Source organism: Trematomus bernacchii, unplaced genomic scaffold (genome assembly GCF_902827165.1).
Source record: "Trematomus bernacchii unplaced genomic scaffold, fTreBer1.1, whole genome shotgun sequence".
Lineage (NCBI taxonomy): Eukaryota > Metazoa > Chordata > Actinopteri > Perciformes > Nototheniidae > Trematomus > Trematomus bernacchii.
This window is the reverse complement of record NW_022988098.1, coordinates 570,658-597,763: the sequence shown is the minus strand read 5'-3', so window position 1 is coordinate 597,763 and position 27,106 is coordinate 570,658. Positions and strand designations below refer to the sequence as shown.

The 27,106-nt window shown below is 41.1% G+C and overlaps 2 protein-coding genes across 27 annotated transcripts in view; one reads left to right on the top strand and one right to left on the bottom strand.

Moving 5' to 3' along the window:
• The window catches only part of cast (calpastatin), a 44,040-nt gene extending 37,110 nt beyond the window's left edge, over positions 1 to 6,930 (bottom strand). For 12 of the 26 annotated variants that reach the window (XM_034121570.1, XM_034121569.1, XM_034121571.1 and 9 more), the window contains exons 1-2: positions 6,028 to 6,181; positions 5,129 to 5,215 (exon numbers count right to left, since the gene is read on the bottom strand). In XM_034121570.1, the coding sequence (XP_033977461.1) occupies positions 5,129 to 5,215; positions 6,028 to 6,057 (117 nt within the window). In that variant the 5' untranslated portion in view covers positions 6,058 to 6,181. Of the gene's footprint in view, positions 1 to 259; positions 420 to 5,128; positions 5,216 to 6,027; positions 6,182 to 6,666 lie in introns of those variants that run through there. The other 14 variants (XM_034121572.1, XM_034121581.1, XM_034121584.1 and 11 more) reach the window with 8 other exon arrangements.
• A 5,026-nt stretch (positions 6,931 to 11,956) lies between these two features.
• pcsk1 (proprotein convertase subtilisin/kexin type 1) lies at positions 11,957 to 26,348 on the top strand. The gene is made up of 14 exons (XM_034121651.1): positions 11,957 to 12,339; positions 13,530 to 13,634; positions 14,189 to 14,311; positions 17,229 to 17,375; positions 18,416 to 18,492; positions 19,274 to 19,362; positions 19,769 to 19,941; positions 20,183 to 20,395; positions 21,136 to 21,236; positions 21,333 to 21,566; positions 22,448 to 22,605; positions 22,709 to 22,842; positions 22,935 to 23,096; positions 24,184 to 26,348. The coding sequence occupies exons 1-14, from the start codon at positions 12,151 to 12,153 to the stop codon at positions 24,586 to 24,588; spliced, it is 2,310 nt and encodes a 769-aa protein (XP_033977542.1). The 5' UTR covers positions 11,957 to 12,150; the 3' UTR covers positions 24,589 to 26,348.
• The last annotated feature ends 758 nt before the right edge of the window (positions 26,349 to 27,106 follow it).

Below are 27,106 nucleotides of genomic sequence, written 5' to 3'. Positions count from 1 at the left end.
GAGAGAGAGACAGAGAGGGAGAGAGAGGGAGGGAAGGTCTGACTTGGATAAGAGCCAAGACAGTTTTCCTCCTTATGTGCGTTTCCCCTATAAGTTGTGCAGCTCAAACTCGACTTGAACAACAACATAAAGCAACAACATGTAGCATTTTACGTGCAGGCTGACTTACAACAACACAAAAACACACACGTGGATACTTTTGGATTAGTTGTTTTGAATAACATGGCACTAAACACATAGACAACACAATTGCACACACCTGCTCCTCCACGGCCACATCCTGCAGGGCCTGGCCGTCCCGTGGGCCCCGGATCCAGGTCAATATCTGGCCCATGTTGGCTGAAAGTGCCTCTGAGCGTGTGTTTGTGTGTGAGCGTTATGTCTGTCAGCCTCTGCCTTGTCTGTCGGCTTGCAGCATGTTTCCAACTCACAGGGAGAGGGAGAGGGAGAGGGAGGGTGGAGAGAGCGGAGGGGAGGCGTGGTCTGGGAGCAGAGAGGGCAGAGGGGGGGGTAAGCCTCATATGTGGATATGTCACAAGAGGCCGTAACTCTCTGGGCTATAAAGGGAAGGGAGCTGACCATGGACTGACACCCACCTGATGAGGGGCCACATCTGAGCTTCTCTAGGAAACAGATACAAGGGCACACATGCTTAAAAATACGCCCTGTTAGGTGTGTAACACTTTGCAGTGTATTGGGACAATTTCAGTGCTGCTTATCAACAAGCACACCCAGATGTGTGATGGTATACATGCCTTGAGCACACACAGGCATAGAGACACTTTGTGTACACACTGGCTTCTTATGTACACGCAGTTATAAAGGATTGTGCAACCACCCTCCATGGCTGCCTAATTGCCTAAGAGAATAAAGGGAGGGGCCATACTTTAGTTTTATATTACATCTGCGTCAACTCTCTGCGGAGATAAAACAAGTCTGAGCCGAGAACTTTCAACTCTTTCTGTCAGATATCATCAACCCCTGAGGATAATAACAGGGACATACAGACATATATTGAAAAAGCCCTGGATGTTTCAACATCTGGTCAACAGGTCAGAACTATGAACTGATAGGCACCGGCTGAGCCAATGATAGACTGTTATCTGTAGCAAATGGATGGGGATTTCATTGTTTTATAACAGCCGGGTAGGCAGCAAAACAGTTATTTGTGAAACCAGAATGTAGGGAGTGTTTAAAGAAAACATCACTAATGGATTCACTGAAGCTTTAAGGGTGTTGGCTTTCAGAACATTTATCTTTCATCCTTTATCACCAAGATGAATACTTTGGACTTTAATTGAACAACAATCTATAGAAGGGGGAATACAGCATGATCATCTGAACAACCTTATACACAAGAAGAATATGTGGATAAGGTATATTCAGGTGTATCCATGGCCAGCGTTGTCATGTCATTTAAAAGGAAAAGCAATGCAAGTGCAAAATGCAATTCCATTCATACCTCTGCGGCTTCTTCCTCCCTAATGACTTGGGTGTATTAGAGCGGCCCTTTGGGTGGGGTGTGCAGACAATGCAGTCGTTGAGTGAGTCACTGTGATGGAATAAGTCTGATCCTTTATTCACTTACAGGTTTTTAGTAGCACACCTCAGCAAAAAATGGAAATCATGTACTGCTGGTTAGTTTCCTCCAGCCAGACCTGGCTCTCCTGTTTGTGCAGCACATGTAAAAAATGGTTATTAAATCTAAATGTCCAAGTGGAGTAGTGTGCTCTTCCTTTATGCATGCCATATAGAAAGCTTTAAGGATGCTAAATATTATTCCTTGGAACCTCTACCATCCTTGTGCAATATGATAATGGGAGTAAATGGCAACAAACCACACCCCTGTTGGTGTTCTTTGGAAAATAAAGATATGATAGGCTACACATAAATAATAAATACCAGAAGACAAGGATTATTAAAAACTGTTGAAACACACAGGTCTATCTGTTGCGGTCTGGTACCTTAGAAATGTTGTGTATAATTAAACAAGTACTTGTAAGATATAAAAATGTTGTGCATCCAGTTATGGATGTTACACACTGCTTTCCAGATGTTTTTAATCTGTGGGAGATGTGAGGCAAAGATAATGTCCGAGATAAAAGTGACAGATGCATGCTGGTGTGAAAACACCTGGAGGATCGCTATAACAGTTTGTACTGACAAATGTGTCCACCTATCAACACGGTCAAATGGCAGCAGTGGCAGTGGTTGAGACAAATCATTGGGTCAATAAATGACCCAATGATTGCAAACATATGCAGTGTTTTCCACACTGCATATGTCGAGAGCTGAGAATAGACCCTGGTAAACATTGTTAACCCAGGGTTAACCCAGGCCCAGGGTTTCAAAACAATCCACTTCCACTAGCTCTGAGTTACATATTTGTTGTTATTGAACAAACCAAATTGGGAACCATTGTATATTTTCCCCCCGTCCCACGCTGGCAATTTGTAGATCTGTTTAGTTGATTTTCAGAGAATAATAAGTCTGCTTATGTGAGTGTTGGTCCAATATGTAAGGATTGTGCCAGTAGGAAAGCTTTCTTAAGCGATGGCCAAGTGCAGTGAGAACATCTCTAGGATAGCTTTCCTTAGAACCCTTGGCGCCCTTTAGCCGCAGTCTCCTTCATAATCCACCTCAGAGTCATAGGTCAGTCCAACTTGAACCCATAAACATCACACACACATCTGTCTTTACAGTCAGTAACGTAGACATTCTCAGCTTTGATGGGCTATGCAATCGAGAACAAATATTTTAAATCATCTCAGAAATCGTTTGATTTGAATCAAACCAAACCCGTTTGTGTGTGTGATAACCATCTGTACATCCAGGGGTTCATTGTATACGGGAACTCTTATCAGCTCTTTACATCAAAAATGTAAACAATTAAGTTGAAGCCCAGAGCAGACTCACTGACACCATGGCAACATCTGCAAAGCAACTAAAAGTTAGAGCAGGTAATCCCAAAAATGATTTAAAACAAAGACTAATATAGGAGTTACAGAATCCGTTCATATGCTCAAAGTGATACAAGAAACGTTAGTAGGGCTCAGAATGTCAAGTGGCCCGAACACTGACGCTTTCCTCCACCCATTCATTTCCCCTATTCTGAAACCTTGTGGAAAAGCAGGCAAAAAAAGTTGTCTTTGTTTTGTCTTAGGGGAGGCCCCCATTTATAGACTTCAAAAACCTTGTCTCTGTACCATCTGATCAACGCACAGCAAAGGAATTAAGTCATACAAGTTTTCTTTGCATTGCCTATCTTTACCTAATGAATAGAAAAAGACAAACAAAGCATGTACAGCATATGACCCTGCAGTACATATTGCATGTTGCAAGGTGTATACACATTTGAAAAGGCTCATGCTTGCACATGCTTGTACACATGCATACAAGGCATGTGCACATGTCTCCACATCATGGCACACCCTCTGTCAGACAGACACACCTTTCCCTATCTGAAGTACCAAATGACCCAACCTGTAAAACTAGCTTGTGTAACATGGAAAAAAAAAGAAGATATGTCTGCTAATAGAAACACCTACAGGAACTAGTATGACTAATATCAGATTACAAAAATACTCTTCTTTAGTGACAAGAACACCTGATAGTGCAAGCTCAACATTTCAAATAGCAAACCTGAGAGAAGAAAATTAAATATGAATGGAAATGCCAGATGTTTCATAAACATGTATGGAGTGTCAGAGTGAGCATATGTAACTGGACTCCTCTGCTAATCTGGCCCTCTTCTATATATTTAGACCCATGTCGTACTACAGTCACTACTATCTTCACTACAGCAGTGCAGACATCTACACAAACTGCCCATCACCCCCTCACACGGTACATCCACTGTTATCAGATTACCAGAGAGATTACATAGTTTCTGCACTAGACAAACAGGTATGAAAGATTAGGAACTCTTTAGCCATTAAAACACAAAGACATCAGAACATTAACATAACAGGTCAGACGAAAGTTGGCTCTCACAGGGAAAGTGTGAAAATAATCTGTGAAAAAGTAGGGAGAAGTAGAGCATTCTTTGTAAAAACACACACTTATACTAGTAAAGATAAAAAGCAGCTCAGGAGTTTTTGTAAGAGCAAGAGTCACAGTATTGAAAAATGTTCCAAGTGCACCAAAAATAAAGGGTCATGCAATAGTTTCCATATGATTGCAGCAACTAAACGAACAATGTCCACAGACATTTTGATAGCAGAGACCAGTTAGGGCCAGCTAATCTGGCCCTCTTCTATATATTTAGACCCATGTTGTACTAGTCACTACTATCTTCACTACAGCAGTGCAGACATCTACACAAACTGCCCATCACCCCCTCACACGGTACGTCCACTGTTATCAGATTACTAGAGAGATTACATAGTTTCTGCACTAGACAGACAGGTATGAAAGATTAGGAACTCTTTAGCCATTTGCACATAAAACACAAAGACATCAGAACATTAACATAACAGGTCAGACGAAAGTTGGCTCTCAGGGAAAGTGTGAAAATAATCTGTGAAAAAGTAGGGAGAAATAAAGCATTCCTTGTAAAGACACACACTTTTACTAGTAAAGATAAAAAGCAGCTCAGGAGTTTTTGTAAGAGCAAGAGTCACAGTATTGAAAAATGTTCCAAGTGCACCAAAAATAAAGGGTCATGCAATAGTTTCCATATGATTGCAGCAACTAAACGAACAATGTCCACAGACATTTTGATAGCAGAGACCAGGCTTAAAAAAGATCAGGAATGTTAACAGTGTAGGTTAACACACAAGCACAAGCAACTTTCTCAGGATTTGCACTCAGCAGAGGGAGACAAACACAATACTTCCTTCACATGTACAGCGTGCAATCCAGCAATGAGCATTTACCTCAGAATGGTATGCACTCATCTACTACAAAGCAGGTTTTTAACAACGTTCTTCCTTTTCTGACCTGTGGTCCCATTTTTGGGTCCGAAATCCTCAACCATAGAAATAAGAAAGTTTGTTTAGTAGCCATTTTGAATTAAACGAAAAAGTAACATTAACATTGTGTCACATAACTGAGTGAGTAATAGTTCCCTTTTATATTGCATTTTGAGAGATTCATCCTTCTACAGCAGGAGGAGGGGAGTCAGTACCTTGCCATAGTAGGACCCTGCAGTGGAATAGGAGTTTGAAGACCTGCTGCTATGATGGATCTGTGGGGAGGCAGGAGCCTCTCCTTTCTACACACAAAAAACACAAAAAATCAAACACCAGATTGTAGTTGTGCATGCCAAATGATCTGTTGCCAATAAATTCAATGGAAGTTCTGCACAGGATGCCACGACTTTAGACTATTGTGTTGGTAGTTTATTCATATAACATCTGATGAAAAGTATTTCATGTTCAGTCAAATTGCAAATCAAGTCAAATTGTTGCTATTCATGCTTTTTCAACATTTTTTGTGTAAATCTAATGCTACCAAATACATCTCATTTACAGCAAATGTGTCATTTTATTATATTTGGTAGAACTGTTAGCAATAAAAACTGCATGTCATTCAAATAAATGTCTTATCTTACAACATGTGCAGCATTAGATTGAAATTAGTTTTGTAGCAAGAATGCTGCATTAAATTTAGATCTGATCCTTGCCTTGAGGAATGACAGATGAATGAAACAGTGACAGAAATGCATGTTGAAGCCTATCTCAATTTAAACAGTCGCACACCCTGGTATATAAACACTGCGTGTGTGACAGAATATGGGCAAAGCAACCAATATATGATTAACTTCTATTCAAAGGGATATCTAGTGCAGCCTATGACAAGTTTTAACGCGCATTCAGCAGCAGATACAATTTCAGACAAGTTTTGCTGGTTTACGACAATAAAAAGAAAGCAGCCGCGTCTCTTTTGGTGCCAATGGATTAGAGAAAATTGCCAGAGGGTAAAAAAGAAAGCAGCCGCGTCTCTTTTGGTGCCAATGGATTAGAGAAAATGGCCAGAGGGTCAAAAAGAAAGACATAAAGAGAGAGAAGTAGTAGATGTACTCACAAGGCTCATCCAGTATGCTGCATACGCCATGAGGGATCAGGAGGAGAAACTCTGAAAGAAGTTTGTTCCACCCTGCTCTGCCCCTCTTTCCTCACCGCAGGATCTCGCTCATGCCTCCTCAGCCACTCCCCACAATGATCTGATGATTACCACACAGGGCTGTCTGGAGCCCTCTCCTGACTCACAATAATGCACAAGCATTGTTTTCCAGCAGGATCTGGCTCTTCCGCATAACAATAAAGAACCAAGTCCCTACCTGCAGATAAACTCTCCCTCCTCACTACCATGACCACTCACATACAAGTAGAAACTTTTAAAGTGACATAGTTATATCTTTGTTTGGAGATGTGGGCATGCAAACAACCGAAAACACGACCATCAATATATTTTCAAACACTGCCAACCAACAGATTGATCGATGCTGACCTCAAGACCAGGTTAATCGATGCAGCAGATTCATGTCGCACACACTCCCAAAAAAAGCACAGAAAATGTGACGTTTGTGAATTGCAAATTACTTGCAGCAATCATATGGAAAATATTGCGGAGTTATCTGAAGTTATTTGGGTGTTTTGGAAAGAATGTGCATCCATAAACACTTTCAACTTGATACGTCGTGCAGTAAAAGAGAACACTTACTTCTTTCGCCTCCTTGGGGTCTTTATCGTGACCATGGCCTTTCTTCTTGCTCTTGTGTGGCATCTTGAAAACACGGGTGGATAGACGATTTTAATTGTGCTTCTGCGTCCTCTGTTGTGCACTGTTGTGGAATCTGACTATTCACACTGATCTGCCCCTTGGAGCAAAAATAAGTGGCCCCACCTGCTGAGAAAGCTTTCGGCTCTGATGATTGATCGAAGTGAAAGCTGGCACCAGCAAATGTTTTCGCGTTTGTATGCAGGCCAATTAAACATGGAGCTGCAGCAAGTAGTCTTTTTTCTACTTGATGTTCACAGAACTTGGTGGTACTAGTTCAGACAAGACGAGGGAAATGCTGAAATACAGATGTGATCATGGGAAGGATGTTGGATCGAAGGGTCTTTACAAACTGAAGTTACTGCGTGATTCAATGCATGTGAAGCAAGAATATTAAACCAACATGAAACACAGGAAGAACACACACAACCACACGTACACACAGTTTTGGGGCATGACGGACACGCCCCACAGCCCGGGGAAGAGTTGACTCACCGCTGATGTTATCCTCTTCCTCTCAAAGAGCTGGAGCCTTTATTTAGAACAACACTGCCCTCTGGTGGCCAACTAAGGGACTGCCAGCAGGCCCAGTAAAGAGGAACAGGACACCGTCTAATGTAAACAGCAACTAATACAATTAAATGCAACAAGTTAAAGCACATGTATACATGCTTTTATTGAACCTCTTTGATATCTTGGTTCCAAAATAATGGAACGAGCTCCATATGGAAAAAAAATCCAAACCTATTTATATTAACTGATCATGGGACTACTTTCTCATGGCTGACATCGTTTTTTATGATCTTCTTGTTATAGCAAGCATTCTTTTTCTCTGTGTACATCAATTAATATGAATATATATATGGGGGATTTCTAATGTTGGTTCTTGGACTACAGTTCGTTTTTCTCCACCTTGTTCCAAAGTCATAAACTCTTACTGCATAGTGACCAGGTCAAAAAGGCGCATTCCCAATGTTTTAGTTTTCTATTATGTCGTGTTTATTGACACTGCACACATTTTAGAAACTGTAAAACAAATATGTGATTTAACAAATCTTGACCACTGTATGACAGACATGATACATTTCAACAAATGTATCCCCATCTGTTTCTTACTGGAGCAGTTTTTTTCTATGAGACAATATCTATGAGATTTTAGACCATATGGTTGTTTGCTAAAAGGAAAGCAGACTTCAGAATAACAACACCGAATTGAGTGACATGTAAATTGATTCTGTATCAAGGCAGGATATGAGAGCCAACTGATTACACAAAATAATAATAAATTCAGCACACTTCCTGTCAGATTGGTGCACTTCCTGTGGGTCCATTGTCCTTTATCTCTGTCTTCAGTGGTGGATGAACGTGAGGTCTTGTATGTCTGAGCATCGACTCATCGCTCTGATGCCCTTCAGAGACACAGTCCGTCTGACCTTCACACCTCCTGATAACTCTGTGAACCCTGTCACGTCTCCCCAGAGAGGAACAGTCTATCACCTGCAAAGTGATGCCAATCGGACTGACACCAGGACGACATCTTTACAGCAGCTTCTGATAACAGATGACATTTGTAACACTGCTCGAGCGTTGTGGACATGAATGAATGAAATATCTCTTAACCGTTGCTGTTTATAGCCTTACTCATATTTACAACAGCTGAAACATTTACACAGGGGGTTATTAAACAAACAATGTGACTTCTGCTTCTTCTCTATATTAACTAACTTCACTTCTCAATGACAGCAGGTAAAAACATAGTCCTTTATCAATGATTAAACAATGTGTTGTCTTACTTCTTAGCAGCTTTTGTAATATCTATTATTGATGTATTCCTTACCATTGTATGTATATGTCCATATATGTCAATATAAGTGTATTTTTATTTCCTTCTTTTCTACTTTTGTTGTTTTACTATTTACTGTTCTCCTTTTCTTCCCCACCATATGTTCATTTATGTTTTTACCACCATAAAATACAGCCTTTTCCATTAATATAATATGTAACACAGCAAAGAAACACGCACAAAATCCACATTGACACTAAACAAAAAAGAGAGAAAAGTACACCTTTTTTGTAATGCACTTGAATCGCTTTGTGTTGAAAGTTGCTATATAAATAAACGTGCCTTGCCTTGCCTTGCCTCGCCTCGCCTCGCCTCGCCTCGCCTCGCCTAATAAGTATTGAAGGAAATAATGTAAATCTTGAATAAAAAGGAAGGGCCTCCATAAATGTCCTGTTTAGCCTTTAATAGGAAAGTTATCCAATCTAATAAGAGGCTAGAAAACACCCGTTCATCCATTAGGTCAGGAGATAATCATGCAAAGTAATTGAACCTCAGTGTACTGCATCATATATGACAGTAACTCTTGTTTGATTTCTCACACAGTTTCTGTCTGATGGCCACAACGACAACAAAGATGACAAAAGGAGGAGGTTGGCATGGCAACCATGAGTCCTTGTTGAGTGTCACAGGCAGCAGATTTCACGGGGTCGACGGGTGACATGGAGTCCAATCACCTGCTGTTGTGTGTCTGATAATGAGTTGTTTCAGCATAAATGACTTTGAATATGTTATGAAACAATTTCAACATCACTTTTAAAAATCTTGCAAAAAACTGTATGTAGTATACACTCAAAACCAGGGTATCGTTGTGAAAAAGCTACATAACACTGTTAATGTCACTGAACCATATAGTGCTCTGAGATGAGCAGGAAGTGCAGTCGAGGTCCTCACATTTATTTGCCACACTTAATTGGTTTTGGTTGAGTTACCGTCTGTCGAGGTGGCAGCTTCATCTGCGTCATCCTCCTCCAGCTAAAAGCCAGGACTTTCCTTCACATTCTGGAAAGATAATTAGCCCCGGCTCAGACCTCTGACCTCATTTGAGTGAAATAATGTGTGTGTGTTTCTATACTGCGTCGGTGTGTTTGTCCTCACAGTGGATGATCAGCCTGTAGGGAAACACACACACCCTTGCAGCTCAGAGATAAAGACAGAGTCAGCCGAGAATCAATGAAAGTCAAAGATTCACTCCTCTGTAATGAAACCATGCCCACCTACAACAAAGAGTGTCCATCTTAGCTTATATTTCTGTGGCTCATCAGCTGTGTGTTTCTGTGTGACGGAGTGAGTGCCTCAGTGTAAAGCAAACAGTTGTTGCTAGGTAAACGTGGATTATAGTGCAGACCTGTTTGCACACGGCCAGGTGAATGAACGTATCGGCCATTATCGGTCCTGACAAGTTTACCTCACAGTGACTAACAAGCTCACTGTATTTTTAGACAAACATTGTTCATCTGAATTAAACTGGAGAGACCATTTGAATATGTGGCTCTTATTGTTGTGTTTGTTTGAGTCTGATGTCTACAGTCTGTCTGCATGAACCCCACCTACACAACCTCCATTGTGTTTGAGAGGGGGGAAATAACATCCACTCTTACAACACGTTTATTTCTGGACCATTGTGCACTGTTCAGTCAACAGCTTGAACAGCGTCTGATGTCATGAAAACAACATTAAAAACAACTGGTAGCAAACATTGGTGGATTTAGGTTGATGAAATAAAAGCAGGACATATTTGGACAGTCATTTTACAATAAATATGTAATGTACCTTAAAGGGGACCTATCATGCAAAATGCACTTTTGTACGTCTTTTATACATGAATATGTGTCCCCGGTGTTCCAGGGAACTCACCAAGTGTCAGAAAACACAACCCTCTCTATTTTCCTCCATACCCAAATCTCTAAAAAAGGGGCTGCAACGGATCTGATAAAAACTGATCCAGATTTGAACACTGTCCTGACGTCAGGACGGTGGCGCTACGGCTATTGGGCCAACTCCACCAATCAGGAGGAGACAGACACGGCCATTGCCGTTCGAAAGCGCTGGAGACGCTGTAGTACATATGCCAGGCCTGTAGATGGTGCTGTTCTCACTGAATCTGCCCTTGCACAAACAGAGCTAAAAAATGTCAAATTGAGCAAAATGAGGCATGGCTAAAATGCATGATCTGTTTGGTATTTTGAAGAAAAAAAAAGTATAAATATGCCTTATATAGGTATGGTCCTATACTATATTATTCAAATATAGCATGATAGGTCCACTTTAAATGCAGATTGTTTTTTTGAATGAAAGACAGAAAATATATTATGTTTGCTTTAGTCAAAGTAAGCTTGTTGTCTTTCTTAGCAACTAGGGTTTTTTACTTTCTCTGTATTTGAATGAATTTGGGATTTTTGCCCTCTAGTATTCCTACTTAGTATTCAGTATTGCTTCTCCACACAGAAAATGCCTATCGTTTGATAACAGCTTTACAGCTTTTTTAGATATCTTCTTTTATAACATTAGGTTTACTAATTTACAAGTGAACATTAACCAATCCCTATGCCTTTACCTTAGATATTATAAAAAATATCTAAAATAAAGAGTGAGCTATTAGATGCCTAAGAGTAAAATAAACCACATGTTTTATGTTAATTTGATTCTGTAAACTACAGTTTGACTTCACAGGTGTAATCCACTTGTTCTAAGTCTAATATTTGTGGAATTAAAAGGAAATTGAAAACATGTTTTTTTATGTTTTTTTCATACATTATATCCAATAATATTCTTATTTTAGTACACAATATGAATATAATACTGCTTGCCTGCAAATGAAATACGTAATTGCAATTTTCTTTAATTATTATTCTGTTTTGTGCAGTTTCCTGGGACCCATTTCCCCTCGCATCCCATGTTTGGTTTCAGTTTCATCACCTGATGAGGATCTGTGGCGTGGGAGAGGAGCTGTCCGCGGTGCTGACTCTCTCCCCCCCCTCTCTCTGGCCGTCATGTATTATTGATTGAGACCGATTCCTCTAATCGATAAACTGTGGCACAAACATCAGTCGTGCTTTGATTTATCACACAGATTGTCTCTCACAGTGAATGGACGCTGCAGCCATATGATAAACATCATAAGTAAGCAGGATTCATTTTATTATTGTTTCTTCCCAATGTCTCCTCCTCCTCTCCCCTCTTCTTCAGGGACAAACAGAGGGTTATTTTTAGTCGGATCTCCTCCTCCTCCTCCTCCCGTTCAGAGTTTCTCGCCCAGGGACTCTAACTCACATCTTAGCAAAGGTAGACGCCAAACTGACGTCAGAGCAGCCGTAATTTGACGTGTGTACACCCCCCATCGAGACCACACACACGCACAGACCAGCCCTCCCTATCCTCAGTGTTTCCTCTCCTTGGCGGACCAATAACGCGCAGATCATCCTTCCATCCATCTCTCAACAAGCGGTTTCTTAAGGAACAAGAAGGGGAAAAAAACAAGGAGATCTCTTTATTATCTTGACAAAAGATCTCGGGTTTGGCTGCTTTCTTGGGAAGCTGTTTGTACATATATATTATTTTCTTTATCTGGTTGAATTTCCTCTGAGATGGAAGTGAGATGTCGTCCAGCGATGATGTGTTGTGTTTTCGCCGTACTCTTCTCCGTGGTTCCCCGGTCTCTGGAGTCCTCTCTCGCGGACAGGCAGTACCTGAACGAGTGGGCAGTGGAGATCCCCGGAGGACTGGACGCTGCAGAGTCGATCGCCAAAGAGCTGGACTACAAACTGGTCCGACAGGTAGGCACAAAAAATGTCCCGGAGCAGCACCGGCTACACTTTCACTGAAAAAGCTTTAAATTATCCTGAAATGAAGGTGTGTGCTGGCAGTTTGAATGAATATCAGTGATTTGGCGTGTTGTCAAAGCAAACTGGGACCTGAATAATGTGTCATTTTAATATCAAACGTCTGATTTAACAACAGAAACCATAAAAGCAAAATGAATCATTAAATGTTAATAAAGTCTGCAGCCTACAAAATCAGCAGGCAATAGCTCCATCAATTATTCTGCTGTGTTTGAAAAGGCCATTATAATGGAAACTCATTGCTTTTATTATAGCCCAAAAGCACACTGATGATGAAAGCATGAGGATTCAATCAATCCATGACTCACTGTTTACACACTCCTGATAACTCTGGTTTCTAATTTCCCCTGTTCTTTACATCCCTGTGTTTCCAGTCATTTGAGACTGACTCATGCCGCTTTTCCTTATACAAACACATTATAGGGAATCATATAAGGACATTAATGTGAAACCTGTAGCTCTGAGCCGCAGCGGTCAATTATTAACTCAGCTGTCATGGATACTGAGGCAAACTGCAATCTTCTCCTTCTTCTGCTCTGTCAGTAACATAATCACACATATATTTGTTTCTATATTATCCCACATTTGTTTAAAAGACACTTCAGTCAAGATTAAAACATCAGCGTAAAAGTATATTTAAACATTATTTAAAAAAAACATGGTGTGCATATTCAAGATATTTTTCTGTTCGTCCATGGCAATAATGTTGATAATAATTGCTCTACGTTTGCCAAAGATGCACATCAAGCCTGCATCCTCAGAAAAGCATACACACTTGTAGACCTTCTACATTGTGCTTTGCTTGTTTCCAATGGGATTGAATTCAAATAAAACCTAAAAATAATCTCTCTACTAGAAATGTAATATCCAACTATAGCTGGCACCAATCAAAATGCCTCACATATTTAAAAATAAGGAGATTTATAAAGATGTAACCCTGTGGTGAACTGATTCTTTCTGTCTGATTATTCTTTGTTGCTCCCCCACAACTGAATACCTGAAGATTTCTTTGTGAGAGATAATAATGTTTTCTGACCTGTGCGACTGGCTTCCTAGACCAGATGGCCGGTTTTATGTCATTTTCTATCAAATATTCAGACTGTCTCATGCCTTTGTCTCCGCAGATCGGGGCCCTGGAAGACCATTTCTTGTTCAAACATCGCAATCATCCTAGCAGAATGAAACGAAGTGCCAACCACATCACCAGGCGGCTGTCGGAGGATGATCGGGTGAGTGGCCACTTTTAGCTATCAGCTCGTCCATGCTTAGTCTGTGCACAACATGTTGTTACATTTAAAAAATATTAAAGGGGACATTGTATAGAAAAAATTACTCTTTCAGTGTCCACATACATTTGGGTATATCCAGTGCCAACCAGCCCACACATTTTAAATTAGGTTCAATTATTCCGTTCTTGGGGTTCCTGTTGTAAAATATAGGATTCACTCAGATTTGGCTCCCCTTCTTATGTCACATGCAGGCTAATTTCAATATACGATCCACCAGTAGCTAAACTTAAGAATTACCTTTCCCAAGGTGCGTCAAATTGTTCTCACTAGCCAATCAGAGAAGACTGGGCTGTTTCTAGAAGGTGCTAAATTAATGAAACCTAAGAAGGGGAATACAACCTCATTAAAACAGACAGAATGAGAAAAATGTTGGTTTTCTTTTAAACATTTAACATGTTAATATGTTCTAGTAGAAACCAAACGTATGTATGATTCTGAAAATGATCATATTTTGTCCCCTTTAAAGTAAAGTGTCACCTGTTGTCTGTGTGTAGGTGCTTTGGGCAGAGCAGCAGTACGAGAAACGTCGCAACAAGAGAGCGTCCCTCGGGGGGTGCAGGGACTGCCCGGTGGACAAGCTGTTCGATGATCCTATGTGGAACCAGCAGTGGTACCTGGTGAGTCTCCAATAACGCTTGAATGTCACACAACACAAAGCTGGACTGGAAATTCAACAAGTGGTTCAATAATTGACATGGTTCTTGCTAGTTTAAAGAAGTTGGTTCCCATTTAAAAAATAGTTGAAAACTTTCCAGATCTGCAAAAAAACAGATTTAGTTTAATATCCAGCCTTCTGTTCATGTGTTGTACTTCTGTTGTGTCTGGTTGAGCCTTCTGCCTGTATGCAGCTGGTCTGTTCTCCCCTGAGACTCCCTGAAGCGCTGAGAGAGCTGGACAGCTCCACACAGCAGAGAGAGTGTGTGTGTGCAGTATGTGTGTGTGAGCACTGTATGTGCATTTCAGTCAGCAATTGAATGCTTGCATGTGTGCAGAAAAGCAACAAAACAATGAAACAATAGCATGCCATCAAGCAGTCCAAGCCAAAAGAGCCATTTGCTTAATTGGTGAGAGAGGAGAGGAGGGAGAGCCGGTAATCCTGCAGGATGGAGCAGAGCCTGGCATTCGGTCCCGATGCACCCTGAATGAGAGGGTTATCAGACCTTAGAGGCTAAGTGGTAGCAGTCATCTGTAGATTTTCAGAGCTCTGCATCATCTTCCAGATCCTTGATGATCCTTTACTAACACTTCCACTTCATCCTGACCTCTTGTGTTTTCCACTGTGAATGATATCTTTAATGGTTTTGATCCATAAGCCTAAAATAAACTTGGTGACTGAGCTGTTGACCTCAGCACTACGACATATATTTGGATGCTGTTTATATTTATTAAAGTCAAGTTTCTCCATTGGGGCTGCAACTAACAATTAGATTCATAATTCATCTATGTGCAGAATTATATTTAGATTAAATGAATAATGATTTGATTCATTGCTTGTCATAAAACAGTGAAAATAGTGGATTAAAAGCTATTTAATTAACAATAACATAAAACGGGGAAAAAAGGTGTGTTAAAAAACTAACATACAACAAGGACCAGCAACCTTGTTTTTTTTAAGCCAAGCCATTTAAAACAAAAAAACTCAATGCAAAACTCATATGTAATATAAATACAGCAGTAAAACACATTTAATAATAATAATAATAATAAATTCAATTTATAAAGCACCTTTCATTGCTAACAGCAATCCCAAGGTGCTATTTAAGAAAGCTTTAAGAACCATACATCATCATGTACTACTACAAATAATTTAGATTTAGTGAGGATGTTAATGTGTGTTGCATCACTGTTTGTGTTTGTGTGTGCTTTCTGGAAAGAGAGAGCTTCACATATTCTATCATCTTCCACTTCTCCGCACCTGTGCTAACCGAACATGAGTCACAGGCTTGCGGGGAATAAGAAAACAAATTGAGATGAATCATTTTTGCCTATGAGGGATGATGACACTAATGGAATTGGCCTTAAAGTGCCGTTTAGTGCATTTCCACATCAGCCTGTGTCACTGCTAGAGCCACGTTACAGTTCAAATAAAGCATCGTGATTCATCCTCCTCGTCTGACCAGGAAGGACAAAGCCATTTAGAAAAACACTGGAAAGAGATAAAAGGTTTTTTATATCTGACATGATGCTGTGATGTTATTTTCCTACCTCTAGTATTTCACAAATGATAATGAGGGAAAGGGGTGGAGGTGAGAAGGTAGTGACGCTGGCAGATGTGATGATGAGAGTGAGGGTGGAGCTGTGTGACGGGGGCAGAGGATGTGTGTCGTTATCCATCAGGAGTGGGAGCCTGACAATTTAATCATGGAGTGACTCATACTTGTAGCTAGAAATTCCTCTTGCTTGGATTGCAGTGTGTGTGTGTGTGTGTGTGTGTGTGTGTGTGTGTGTGTGTGTGTGTGTGTGTGTGTGTGTGTGTGTGTGTGTGTGTGTGTGTGTGTGTGTGTGTGTGTGTGTGTGCGTGCGTGCGTGCGTAAGAGAGAAAGTGTGTGTGTGGCTCTGCCGGTGTCAGTCTGTGTTAATAGTGCATCAGGGGATCTCATTGTGCTTGTATGTGTGCGAAAGCTGCAGAGAGACTTGCATAAGCTGCTGTGCGTGTGTGTGTGTGTGTGTGTGTATATGTGTGTATATGTGTGTATATGTGTGTATATGTGTATGTGTTTTTTCTGTGTAACATTAAAAGATCTATCCCTGTACCACTGCCAGCATCAACAAGTGAGTCATTTGGTGTCACAGCAAAACAGTGAGATGCAGATCTGTGCTGGTCGGGAGTCAAATCCTCTCCAGAAAATAGCCATTGAAACACATTGTGTTAAAGTGTGACATCTGTTGTGTATTTACATTGAGGTTTTAATCAGCTGGAAGTGATACTGTCCAAAGAGAAAGAGAGGTACTGACAGGAAGCTATAGTGAGACGATGGGTTGAAGACAGGACGATAAAGTGGTTGGGGGGGGGGGGGGGGGGGGGGGGGGGGGGAGGAGATACATCACAGGGATGAGTCACGTATTGGTGTGGCGCTCTGCAGTGTCTGTGCATAATGCGCAGAGAGCAGAAGTCTTTTTTTAGTCTTAGCTTTTTCCACACACTCTTCCCAAAGCCGGCAGGCCTCTTCCCTTTTCACTCTCCCTCTCCTTGTTGATTTTCCATTTTAAACAGGCCCCTCCAGGAAAGCCAGGAAATGGTGTGGCTTGAACTGCATCTTGGTATCTTGCGGGTTAAATGACTTAGAGCAAAAGCCAGTATATTTTTACGACCCTCTGGCAGCAATCTGCCTACAAGTAGGACTCAACAATGAAGTGATGAATTTAGGTAAAGGTCAGTGGAGGAACTGAGGTAACTGGAGGACTGCCGCTGACCTTTCAAACGGATATAAGAATATTTAAAGTGCCTTTTTAGATGAAGCACTCTGAGGTAATCTGTATACACTTTAGATTGAATTACAGAGGATTCATCTTTCGAAATCTTTTATCTTCCAGCAAGACACACGCACTTCCTCCTCGCTGCCGAAGCTCGACCTGCATGTGATCCCCGTGTGGCAGAAAGGCATCACGGGAAAAGGAGTGGTCATCACCGTGCTGGATGACGGCCTGGAGTGGAACCACACAGACATCTACTCCAACTACGTAAGACACCGTTTCCATGGAGACAGCCTCCGTCGTCTGGGTCTGCCGTTACCATAGCAACGCTGCTGGTGACACCTTACATGGCGATTCATAAATACATGTAATAGATCTTCTGTGTGATAATGTCCTCCTTCAAAGGGGGTTTATGCCTTTTAATTCCTGGATGCATTTTGCATTTTTTGATGCACATTTAGCTGTGAATTCATCCTTTTTAGGGAGTATGAACGTTTTTAGTTTTTTTTATGGCCTGAAAGCAGCATATGTACATAATTACAAGCCAATGAAAGCGAGAATGACTTGAGGTTTGATTTCGGGATGGTTTCTCCTGTTGACAGGAACGCTAAAAGCCTTAAAAAGCCCCATCTGTGGTTTAGTTTCAAACATCGCTGGTGCTGTTAAAAGCTGCTGCCTCGCCTGTGCAAATGAACGGAAGAGGGACAAAAAGGGATTTAAGGGGGGCCACAAGGCTGATGGAAACAACTCCCACTGTAATTAAGTTAAAGCTGATTAATCAAAGAAGCTCAATCAACCGCGACGCTCGTCCTTAATAATCAAAGGCGTGCATTTGCATAACTTAATAGCAGTAATTCTGACAGTCACAACCATCTAATTTAAATTGGATACTGAGTTTGACTGTGAACCAGAAACTTACGGATGCAATCATTCTGATTTCCTCTTTAATTAAAACCTAATTGGCACATTTAATCACATTTTATAGTGCAAGGAAATGATGGGAATGACAAAAGAGATATGACTTGTCACACCAAATATTATGAATACTCCCACGGTTTGTCGAAGTAGGACACGAGCCTGAGGCAAAAACTGCATTTATAAGCAATTTGAATGGTTTGAAAGATTGTTGTAGATAAGTGCCCCTTCGTGTGAGGATTTCATTATAGAAACATCCATCTCTTCCCTTGTCACCTATCATAATGGTCTCCATGACAGCAGATTGGCCCTGACAGATGTGCGGTTGAAGCCTTTCTCACTGACGTACACTGACGTCACCCCTGATGGTTTTCTGTGTGTTGTTTTTAAAGGACGCAGCAGCTAGCTATGACTTCAACGACAACGACCCCGACCCTTTCCCCAGATACGACTCCACCAATGAAAACAAGTGAGTTAACAGTTGAGATATGATACTGGGACATTACCTGGTCTTATTGAGGCTTGGTCATTACCATGAAATTGTAAAAAAAAAAACACTAAGTGGAACAAATTAATAGAATATGGCAGAAGTTAAGGACTGGAAGCTTACTGCCCTTTCCTTTTCTGCTCTTATAATTATCTCACCATACCTGAAGTGAATGACTCACCCTCTGCCTGCTGACACACACACACACACACACACACACACACACACACACACACACACACACACACACACACACACACACACACACACACACACACACACACACACACACACACACACACACACACACACACACACACACACACACACACACGGTCCTCTCGGCCAACAGCCCTGTGCTCTCTTGTTATCAGCACTACACTCAACCATTCAAAGGCTATTCTTCCAGCTGAATAACTGCAGCGCCAGACAACCTGAATCATAGAGAATCTCAATGACCCCGTCATTACAGTCAATATGTTCTGCTCTAAACATGCCCTTTTACCAGAGAAGCTATGTCATCTGGAGTTAAAGTGGCCTTTTGTGATGAGTTTAGCATTCTATAGAATAATAAGGGTAGGTCAAACAGTTAAAAATAACCTCTGGGAAAACATTTAAATTATTGAAAAACGGAGCACATGATAAGTGTGTATACTGTTTTCTACAAACTCACCATTTTTACTTAAAGGATTGAGGGAATTGGTGCAGGATTAGTGATGGAAACGTAAGTGAATGCTTTAATTAATATGTTTTTTTTCCTCAGACATGGAACCAGGTGCGCTGGTGAGATTGCTATGCAGGCAGACAACAATAAATGTGGTGTTGGAGTGGCATACAACTCCAAGGTTGGAGGTAAGAGTTTATTTTTGTTGTTGTTGTAAATATGTATTTGTATATACAGCTCATTAATTGTCATTCATATCAATTTCTGTGTGTGGCAGAGAGTCACTTTCCAAAATTGATTGGCTCCTATCTAACCATACAATACTTAGGGCTGCAACCACGAAGGGTAGCAAGCTGGTCCTTAGTGCATCTTAAATTATGAATCACAAATCTTGCTACCCTAAAACAAAACCATTATTATCATAACATTCAAATTAAGGGTGTTTTCTCCTTCTCATGATATTGAGTAAATAAGCCACCTCCTTAAAATGTGGCCATAAATTGAGGATATGTCCATGAGTTTCGATCCCAGTATGTAATTACAGTAGTGACCAAAAGGATAACTGGTCACTGACATTCCTGCTTCTCTGCTCAGGGATCCGTATGCTGGATGGGATCGTGACAGATGCCATCGAGGCCAGCTCTATTGGGTTCAATCCAAACCATGTGGACATCTACAGTGCCAGCTGGGGACCAAACGATGATGGCAAGACCGTGGAGGGCCCTGGCCGCCTGGCACAGAAGGCATTTGAATACGGTATCCAGAAGGTAAATGATTACATTCACACTCGGCTGGTGTGATCTCAGACTGAGGCTCCTAATGGGAGCTGTTATCTGCTGCAGTGACGTGAATCAGATTGAACAGAATCAATAAGGACAATTTAATCCGTAAAGATTTACCTTGGACCCTTTATTTTTAATGCTGTAGTAGAACTTAGTATATGCAGTAAGATTTGTAGTGTTTCTTGTCGACTTCATCTCTCTCTCTCTCTCTCTTCGTCTCCTGCAGGGCCGTGGTGGGAAAGGCTCTATCTTTGTTTGGGCTTCAGGTAATGGTGGGCGCCAGGGCGATAACTGTGACTGTGATGGTTACACAGACAGCATCTACACCATCTCAATCAGCAGTGCCTCCCAGCAGGGTCTGTCCCCCTGGTACGCAGAGAAGTGCTCCTCCACCCTGGCTACAGCCTACAGCAGTGGAGACTACACCGACCAGAGGATTGTAAGAAATACGGCTGTTATGTCAATTTATGATGTTTACATTTTATGTCAAGCAATGTTTGGTCACATTAGACAGTTTGCATGTTTTTATCAAAATGCAGGCAGTAGATGATGGTCCAGTTTGGAGAAACAGACAGAAGTCATGACACAGAAGCAAAGCCATGTATTGCTGTAGCAGGGGGCATTAAACACTTTTTTTTAATCCACCTCAAAAAGGCCCTCATGAAGAAGGTCAGATTTAAGGATTAATTAAAAAAAAATGTAATTCTTTCTTGAGAACATGGGAGTTACTGCTGTCTCGATTAGTTCATTTTTTCCAGTTATATTATGACTTTAGTGAAGTCACACAATAACACAAAACAATCTAAAGACATCAGCAATTTCCTATTGTAATTAAATAAAACAAATGAAATGGAGTATGTTGGCTATCGAGAAAGCAAGATGAGGGATTCCTTCTGATGTTGAAAAAGGCTGTCTGGTAATGCTGTAAAAAAATCTAAATATAGCATTCACTTAAACTGCTTTGATATATTTTAGGTGGCTAAAAGATGCCCACAGCTGTGCATTGCTTTGCTTCTGTGCCGGTGCTCTAATCTATTTTTACAGACTGGGGGCGTGCCAACTGCCATGTACTGTACTATAGATAATACAGTGACTGTGGATAAGTACCTCAAACAAGCCCACTTCAAACAATCCATTTAATGCATTAATTTATTTTTAATGTTGTATGTTTGCTTTCAGATTAGTGCTGATCTGCACAATGAGTGCACTCAGACTCACACGGGAACGTCGGCCTCTGCCCCGCTGGCTGCTGGAATATTTGCTCTGGCACTGGAACAAAAGTATGCACCACTGCAAATAAAATGCAATCTTACACTCTATATAAATATCAGTAAATACTCACTGGTCTCCCTCCGTGTCTATCTTCCCTCCTTCAGTCCAGAACTTACCTGGAGAGACCTGCAGCACATTGTGGTCTGGACCTCAGAGTTCGATCCTCTGGCCAATAACCCGGGCTGGAAGAAGAACGGAGCGGGGCTGATGGTCAACAGCCGCTTCGGCTTCGGCCTTCTCAACGCCAAAGCCCTGGTGGACCTCGCTGACCCGGCGGTGTGGAAGCATGCGCCTGAAAAGAAGCAATGCATCGTCAGGGATGACTCTTTCCAGCCCAGGTATGTGTCAGCTGCTCTCATCTATTTCGATTGGTTTTGCTTTGCCTATGGCCCAGGAGTAATTGCCACCATTGGTTAATCTTGTACATCATCATATGGGTTTATCATCAGATGCACATTCAGGGTTATGTTTGTGACCCAATGCAATCATCATTCCTCATGATCACTGTTGAGAACATTTACATTTGATGTCAATCATCAACTCTGAATACTCATAATGCTAATTGTTTAACAATAGGATTACATATCTTAATCCAAAAGCTGCCACCCAAGGACAGAAAGTCCGGGGAAATAATCCCCCCTCCTGTTGTCTCAACAGATGTTCTGTTTGCATTCCTTCATGGATTACAGGCCCAAGAGTGTCCAGGTCTAACGCTTAGCAGCCATTCTTTGTCCTTGAAACATCCTTTTAATTTCACCAGCAGACAGCTACGGTTATTTTCCTTCAAGTGTTCATTTTGCAATTTGGATTATGATGTTCCATACCACGACACCCAGTTTCCCCATTACCTTACTACATCCCTGTCTAATCCCGAGGATTTGGCTGGCTTCCGCCAGTGCTTAGTGGACTAACCCCCTCCAGCTTTAGGCCAGATTGATACGGAAATCCTGTCATTCATGTCTGGGAGAGTTTGGGATTAACGTTTTTTTGCAAATGAATGACCAAAATCGGTCTTTGCTTATTAAACACGCCTGTGATGTGCTAAATATTTCCTAAATGTGGGACTGTCATTGAACTATCAGGCAAAAATAGGACATTTGTGCAGTACTGTATAGGTGATTTTCCCACCCTGTTGCTGTTGCTGAACAGCCATGAGAACATGTCAGGTGTTGCTGCTGTTTGTGTGTCTCACTCCCTGCTATTTGAATGCATCCCTCAGGGAGATAAAAGCAGCGGGGGAGATCACAATAGAGGTGCCAACCAAAGCCTGTGCCGGGCAGGAGAACGCAGTCCAATCCCTGGAGCACGTGCAGGTGGAGGCCAGCATCGAATACACCAGGAGAGGGGACCTACACATAACACTCACCTCCCCAGTCGGTAAGAGACTCACACACACAGATACACACACACAGATACACACACACACTTGAGGAAAATAATAAAGTTGTCATTTGATCTAACCCTCTGTGTTTCCTCTCAGGAACCAGTACAGTGCTGCTGGCTGAGCGAGAGAGGGACACCTCCGCTAATGGCTTCAGAAACTGGGACTTCATGTCTGTGCATACATGGGGAGAAGACCCTACTGGTACATGGACCCTGAAGATCACAGATACAGTAAGTTATACACACTTCTTTAAATGAAAGAGCATATTTGGCTGGTTTGTGTAGCTTCCTGAGATCTGACCCACATTGTTTCCCCCTCACAGTCGGGCCGTATGCAGAACGAGGGTCGGATTATGAGCTGGAAGCTAATTCTTCATGGGACGTCGGAGAAGCCAGAGCACATGAAGAAAGCTAGAGTGTATGTTCCCTACAACGCCGTGCAGAACGACCGCCGTGGTGTGGAACATATGGACGACATGTTGGAGGTAGATGCAACGCAACACGGCTAAGGGTTAATGAGCATGATACAAAAAGCACAGGGGCATTTGTTAGTTATTTCATAAACCACAGTATGCAACACATTGAAATATGTACCTGTTGATGGCGCTTGAGGAAAGGCTAGGTTCACCAAGTGGTTGCAATAGCTGTAGAAATATGTGAATGTGCACAAAGGTTAATGACAGTGTATTAGTTGCTAAGGTATCTCAGTTTCAATCAAAGGGTCTGGATCAATTTGAATGCCCGAAAATGTCATTTATGCTGACCCAAAGAGGTTTAATCACTCACTGGAGTCATGTCAAGTGTACTACATGGTGTGTAGTACTCTCAGACATCACTGTTGGGTGTGTTTACAGGTGCAACAAAGCCTCCACAGTAGCACATAACAAGAATATCAAGTACAATTGACAGACATTATTCATAAGGAAGGGTCTCTATGTAGGCGGATAATTGTTTTATATTGCAAAGACATGACATTAACCTTTTTTTGGTCTTATCGGTAACGTAAAATGTAAGCTACCCAATGTCCCTCCCACACATGCAAATAATGTTATGATGTGTAAAAAAAAAGGTCATTCAAATCTCAATATTGTCCTTTTTAAATCTATTCAAGGACATAGCAATAGGCCGGAAAACTGAAACAAATACAATGTGGTGTTACTATAGTGTGCATTGCGAGATTCTATGTAATGTTTCTAGCCATTGATTGTCATTTGAAATGAAAACATGACCAAGTGTTGACTTTCAGTTCACATTTGAGACTGTTTACAACCATATTTGGAGAAAGAAGTTGCAGTAATGTGCATCAACAGAATGTTTGCACAGTCATTTTAGTCGGATCATTTTAGATTTATTGTGCAAGGCCCACTCACTTTAAAAATAGGTCACTGTCCAGGGCCTTTGGGACTGCATTTTTTAATACATTACCAAACTGTAATGTGATACCAAAATAAACAGAATAGAACAGAATTATAGCGTCTATCTTTAGATGCTCACACTGTGGATCTTTTGTTATCTAACAATTTGCGTCACACATCAATAACATGCCTCCTCTCTGTCTGTCCGGTGACACAGGAGGATCCCACAAAGATACCTCCACCTCCAAAGACTCCAGAGACTGCACGAGCTGAAACTGAAAAGGAGCCCAGAAATCCCTCAAACCCACCTTACTCCCCCTCCCTGGCCCTACTGCGCCTCCTTCAGACGGCCTTCAACAGGCAGACCCCCGCCCTGCAGCAGCCCCAGTCTGCACCCGCCTGGAGGAAGAAGGAGCCGAGCCGGAGCCTCTCTCCTCCCGCAACACGGCTCCCCCCTCAGACGCTGTACCAGGCTCTGGACCTGATCAACAAGTACCGAGGCCCCGAGGACAGTGTCTACAGCGACTACTCTGATGGCTTCTACAGCAACAAGCCGTACAGGCACAGAGACGACCGACTGCTGCAGGCCCTGTTTGAGATGATAGATAATAATCGCAAGTGAAGGAGAAGGGAGGAGGGGAAGAAGGAAGAGGCGAAGAAAGATATACGATCAGAAAGGAGAAAAGGGACAGGAGGAGGGGAAGAAGGAAGCAGAAGGATGAGATCGGGCAATGGAGGAGGCGATGAAGAGAAGAAACACAGAAAATAAAACTCTTCCACTTAGTTCTGTTTTCCCCCAAAATGCTGCATATCTGATCTTTTTACTTTTCATTTGCCAATCAACATTCATTAATTTATTCTTTCATGCAAAATGTTAAGTCCACAGTTAATTCAAAACAGACTTGTTTCAGGCCTCTCTGCTACAAACTGTATCTCCATGTTGTGAAAGTATTTAAATCATAAGAAAGGAGGGGTAGGCCTCGTCTTTCTCCTCTTCAATGCCTGCTCAAGCATGCCACTTTTAGAACATAAGTTTTGTATTAGTATCTATATATTATACAAAGACAATGATTGTAATTTGGTTTTGAAAACAATTGACATCTCAATTTTCCCTTTCAAATACCCTTTGTTTCTTTTCATACTTATATGTCCTACATAGATTTATTTTTGTGTTTTTTCACACTATTATGTGAAACGTACTCATTTTAATCACTTTATGGGAACAAATTCAACTGGCATGAAGTCATGAAATTAGAGTTAACGTACATTCAAAATTCAAAATATTTGATTTGAAATCTCAAAAGTTTAAAATTATTTGGCAAAGATTTATTCTCAGGGTGTCAACAACAAAAACATAATCTAGACTCTACTAAGTGTAAAATGATAAAATAATTCATAAAAATAGTGTGAAAGATTATATATTATGAAAGTATGCAGATGAGACAATAAACTTGTACCAAAACACTATTAAAAAGAGAAAACCTAACCAACTTTGGGGATAATTCGACACATGAAAGTTGGAGTAGCGATACATTCAAAATGAGAAACAGATGAATCTTCTTCTTGTGCCGTTAATTTATTTTGTATAAGTACAATGCTGCATTAAATGAAATATTTTTCTAAGGATCCTCATAGTTTATGGAAATAATATATAATATACAGTATCAAACCCTTGAATAGTTTATTTTCTTGTGACGTTGTTCACTCAACAACTACACAAGTCAGTGTAGTAATCAAAACTACAAACAAACACTGCCAAAATGTTTGCTGTCAAAAAGCTTCTGTGTGTATTTCAGTGAATGTGCAAATGGCATGTTGTTTGATAATCGTCTGCAATATGCCAACTATAAACCGTTCCGTAAAACATTGGGAGATAATTTTATTAATATTACTTTTCTGGTGATATTTATTTGACATTAATGGACCTACTAACACTCTTCAGAAACGGACCAGACACTCTGTAGAATAGGGGCTCTGCACCTACAACTTTCAAGCACACTCATCTTGAACGCCTTAATATATGCTGTAATAAATGTGCATTCTCATCTCTCCGTGGTGTAGTTCAATTTACAGATGCTCGTCTTTGTGTTTATGACATGAATAGTTATGAATCCTCTCTATGCAGAGTCTCTATCCTCCAATCTGGAACTGCCTGCCCCGCTTCTCTTCAAACAAGGTGACAGGGAAAACGATGTTTGGGACAACGCTTCACCCGCATCCTGTAATTTATCCATTGTTTAGTGTTTCCCCCATGCTGTTTTCTTTATGTTTTGACTGGTGCTTCAGTCCAATGTTGTTTACACAAACCAATATATGTTGCAATTGCTGTATGGATATACATAAAAAATAATGAGATTTATCGTAATAAACTGCAAAGTGATCTCTTGAGTCTGTGTGAGTCTCTGTCAGCAGACACACATTCATTGTTGGAGTTGATAGCAGCTGTGAGTAAAGTAATAACCTATGGCAGATAAATGAGAACATGGCCTACGACTTTGTGAACATTTCAATTAATTTGAATTACACATAAATGTTATGTTCTGTTGGACTACAGAGCCAATTCAATAAACAATACATAGTGCAGTATACTGTGAATACATTGTCAAGAAACAGCAGACTTTCATTTTCTGTCTGTTTTTAAGCTTCAACTTTTCCTCTAGCACCAACATCAGGCCCATATGTTGCCCGACTTTGGTATATGACCAAATACCCACATTCCCATCTGTACCATCCGTTCGAGAAGGGTCTATCTCACTAGACCACCAACACAGGCCCCCTGAGATATGTGCTCGTATTGTCATATTAATATTCTGTACAAACTGTGAAACGGGCTATATAAATAAACATTGATTGATTGATTGATTGATCGATCAATGTAGGCTACCTGTTTCATCCCAAACCATGATGTTTTCCTCATCCTAACCATGTTTTCGTGCCTTAAGCTATAGTAGTTGGCGCCTCGGTAACACAGCACTTTGGGGATATGTCTAGCTTTGTTAAATGAGCCTGATTTTCAAGTTTTTCGTTGGCATCCCCTTTAGTAGACTACTGTGAACCTTCAAAAATACCTAGCCTATTGTTCAGGGCTAACAGATGTTAGCATGCTAACACACTAAACTAAGATGGTGAGTGAATGTTAC

What these genes read in the sequence shown, in the direction of transcription:
- pcsk1 (XM_034121651.1), top strand. Translation starts at nt 12,151, where the DNA reads ATGGAAGTGAGATGTCGTCCAGCGATGATGTGTTGTGTTTTCGCCGTA. An exon ending in ATACAACTCCAAGGTTGGAG is followed by an intron (nt 19,363 to 19,768) that starts GTAAGAGTTTAT and finishes TTCTCTGCTCAG; the next exon opens with GGATCCGTATGCTGGATGGG. An exon ending in ACTACACCGACCAGAGGATT is followed by an intron (nt 20,396 to 21,135) that starts GTAAGAAATACG and finishes GTTTGCTTTCAG; the next exon opens with ATTAGTGCTGATCTGCACAA.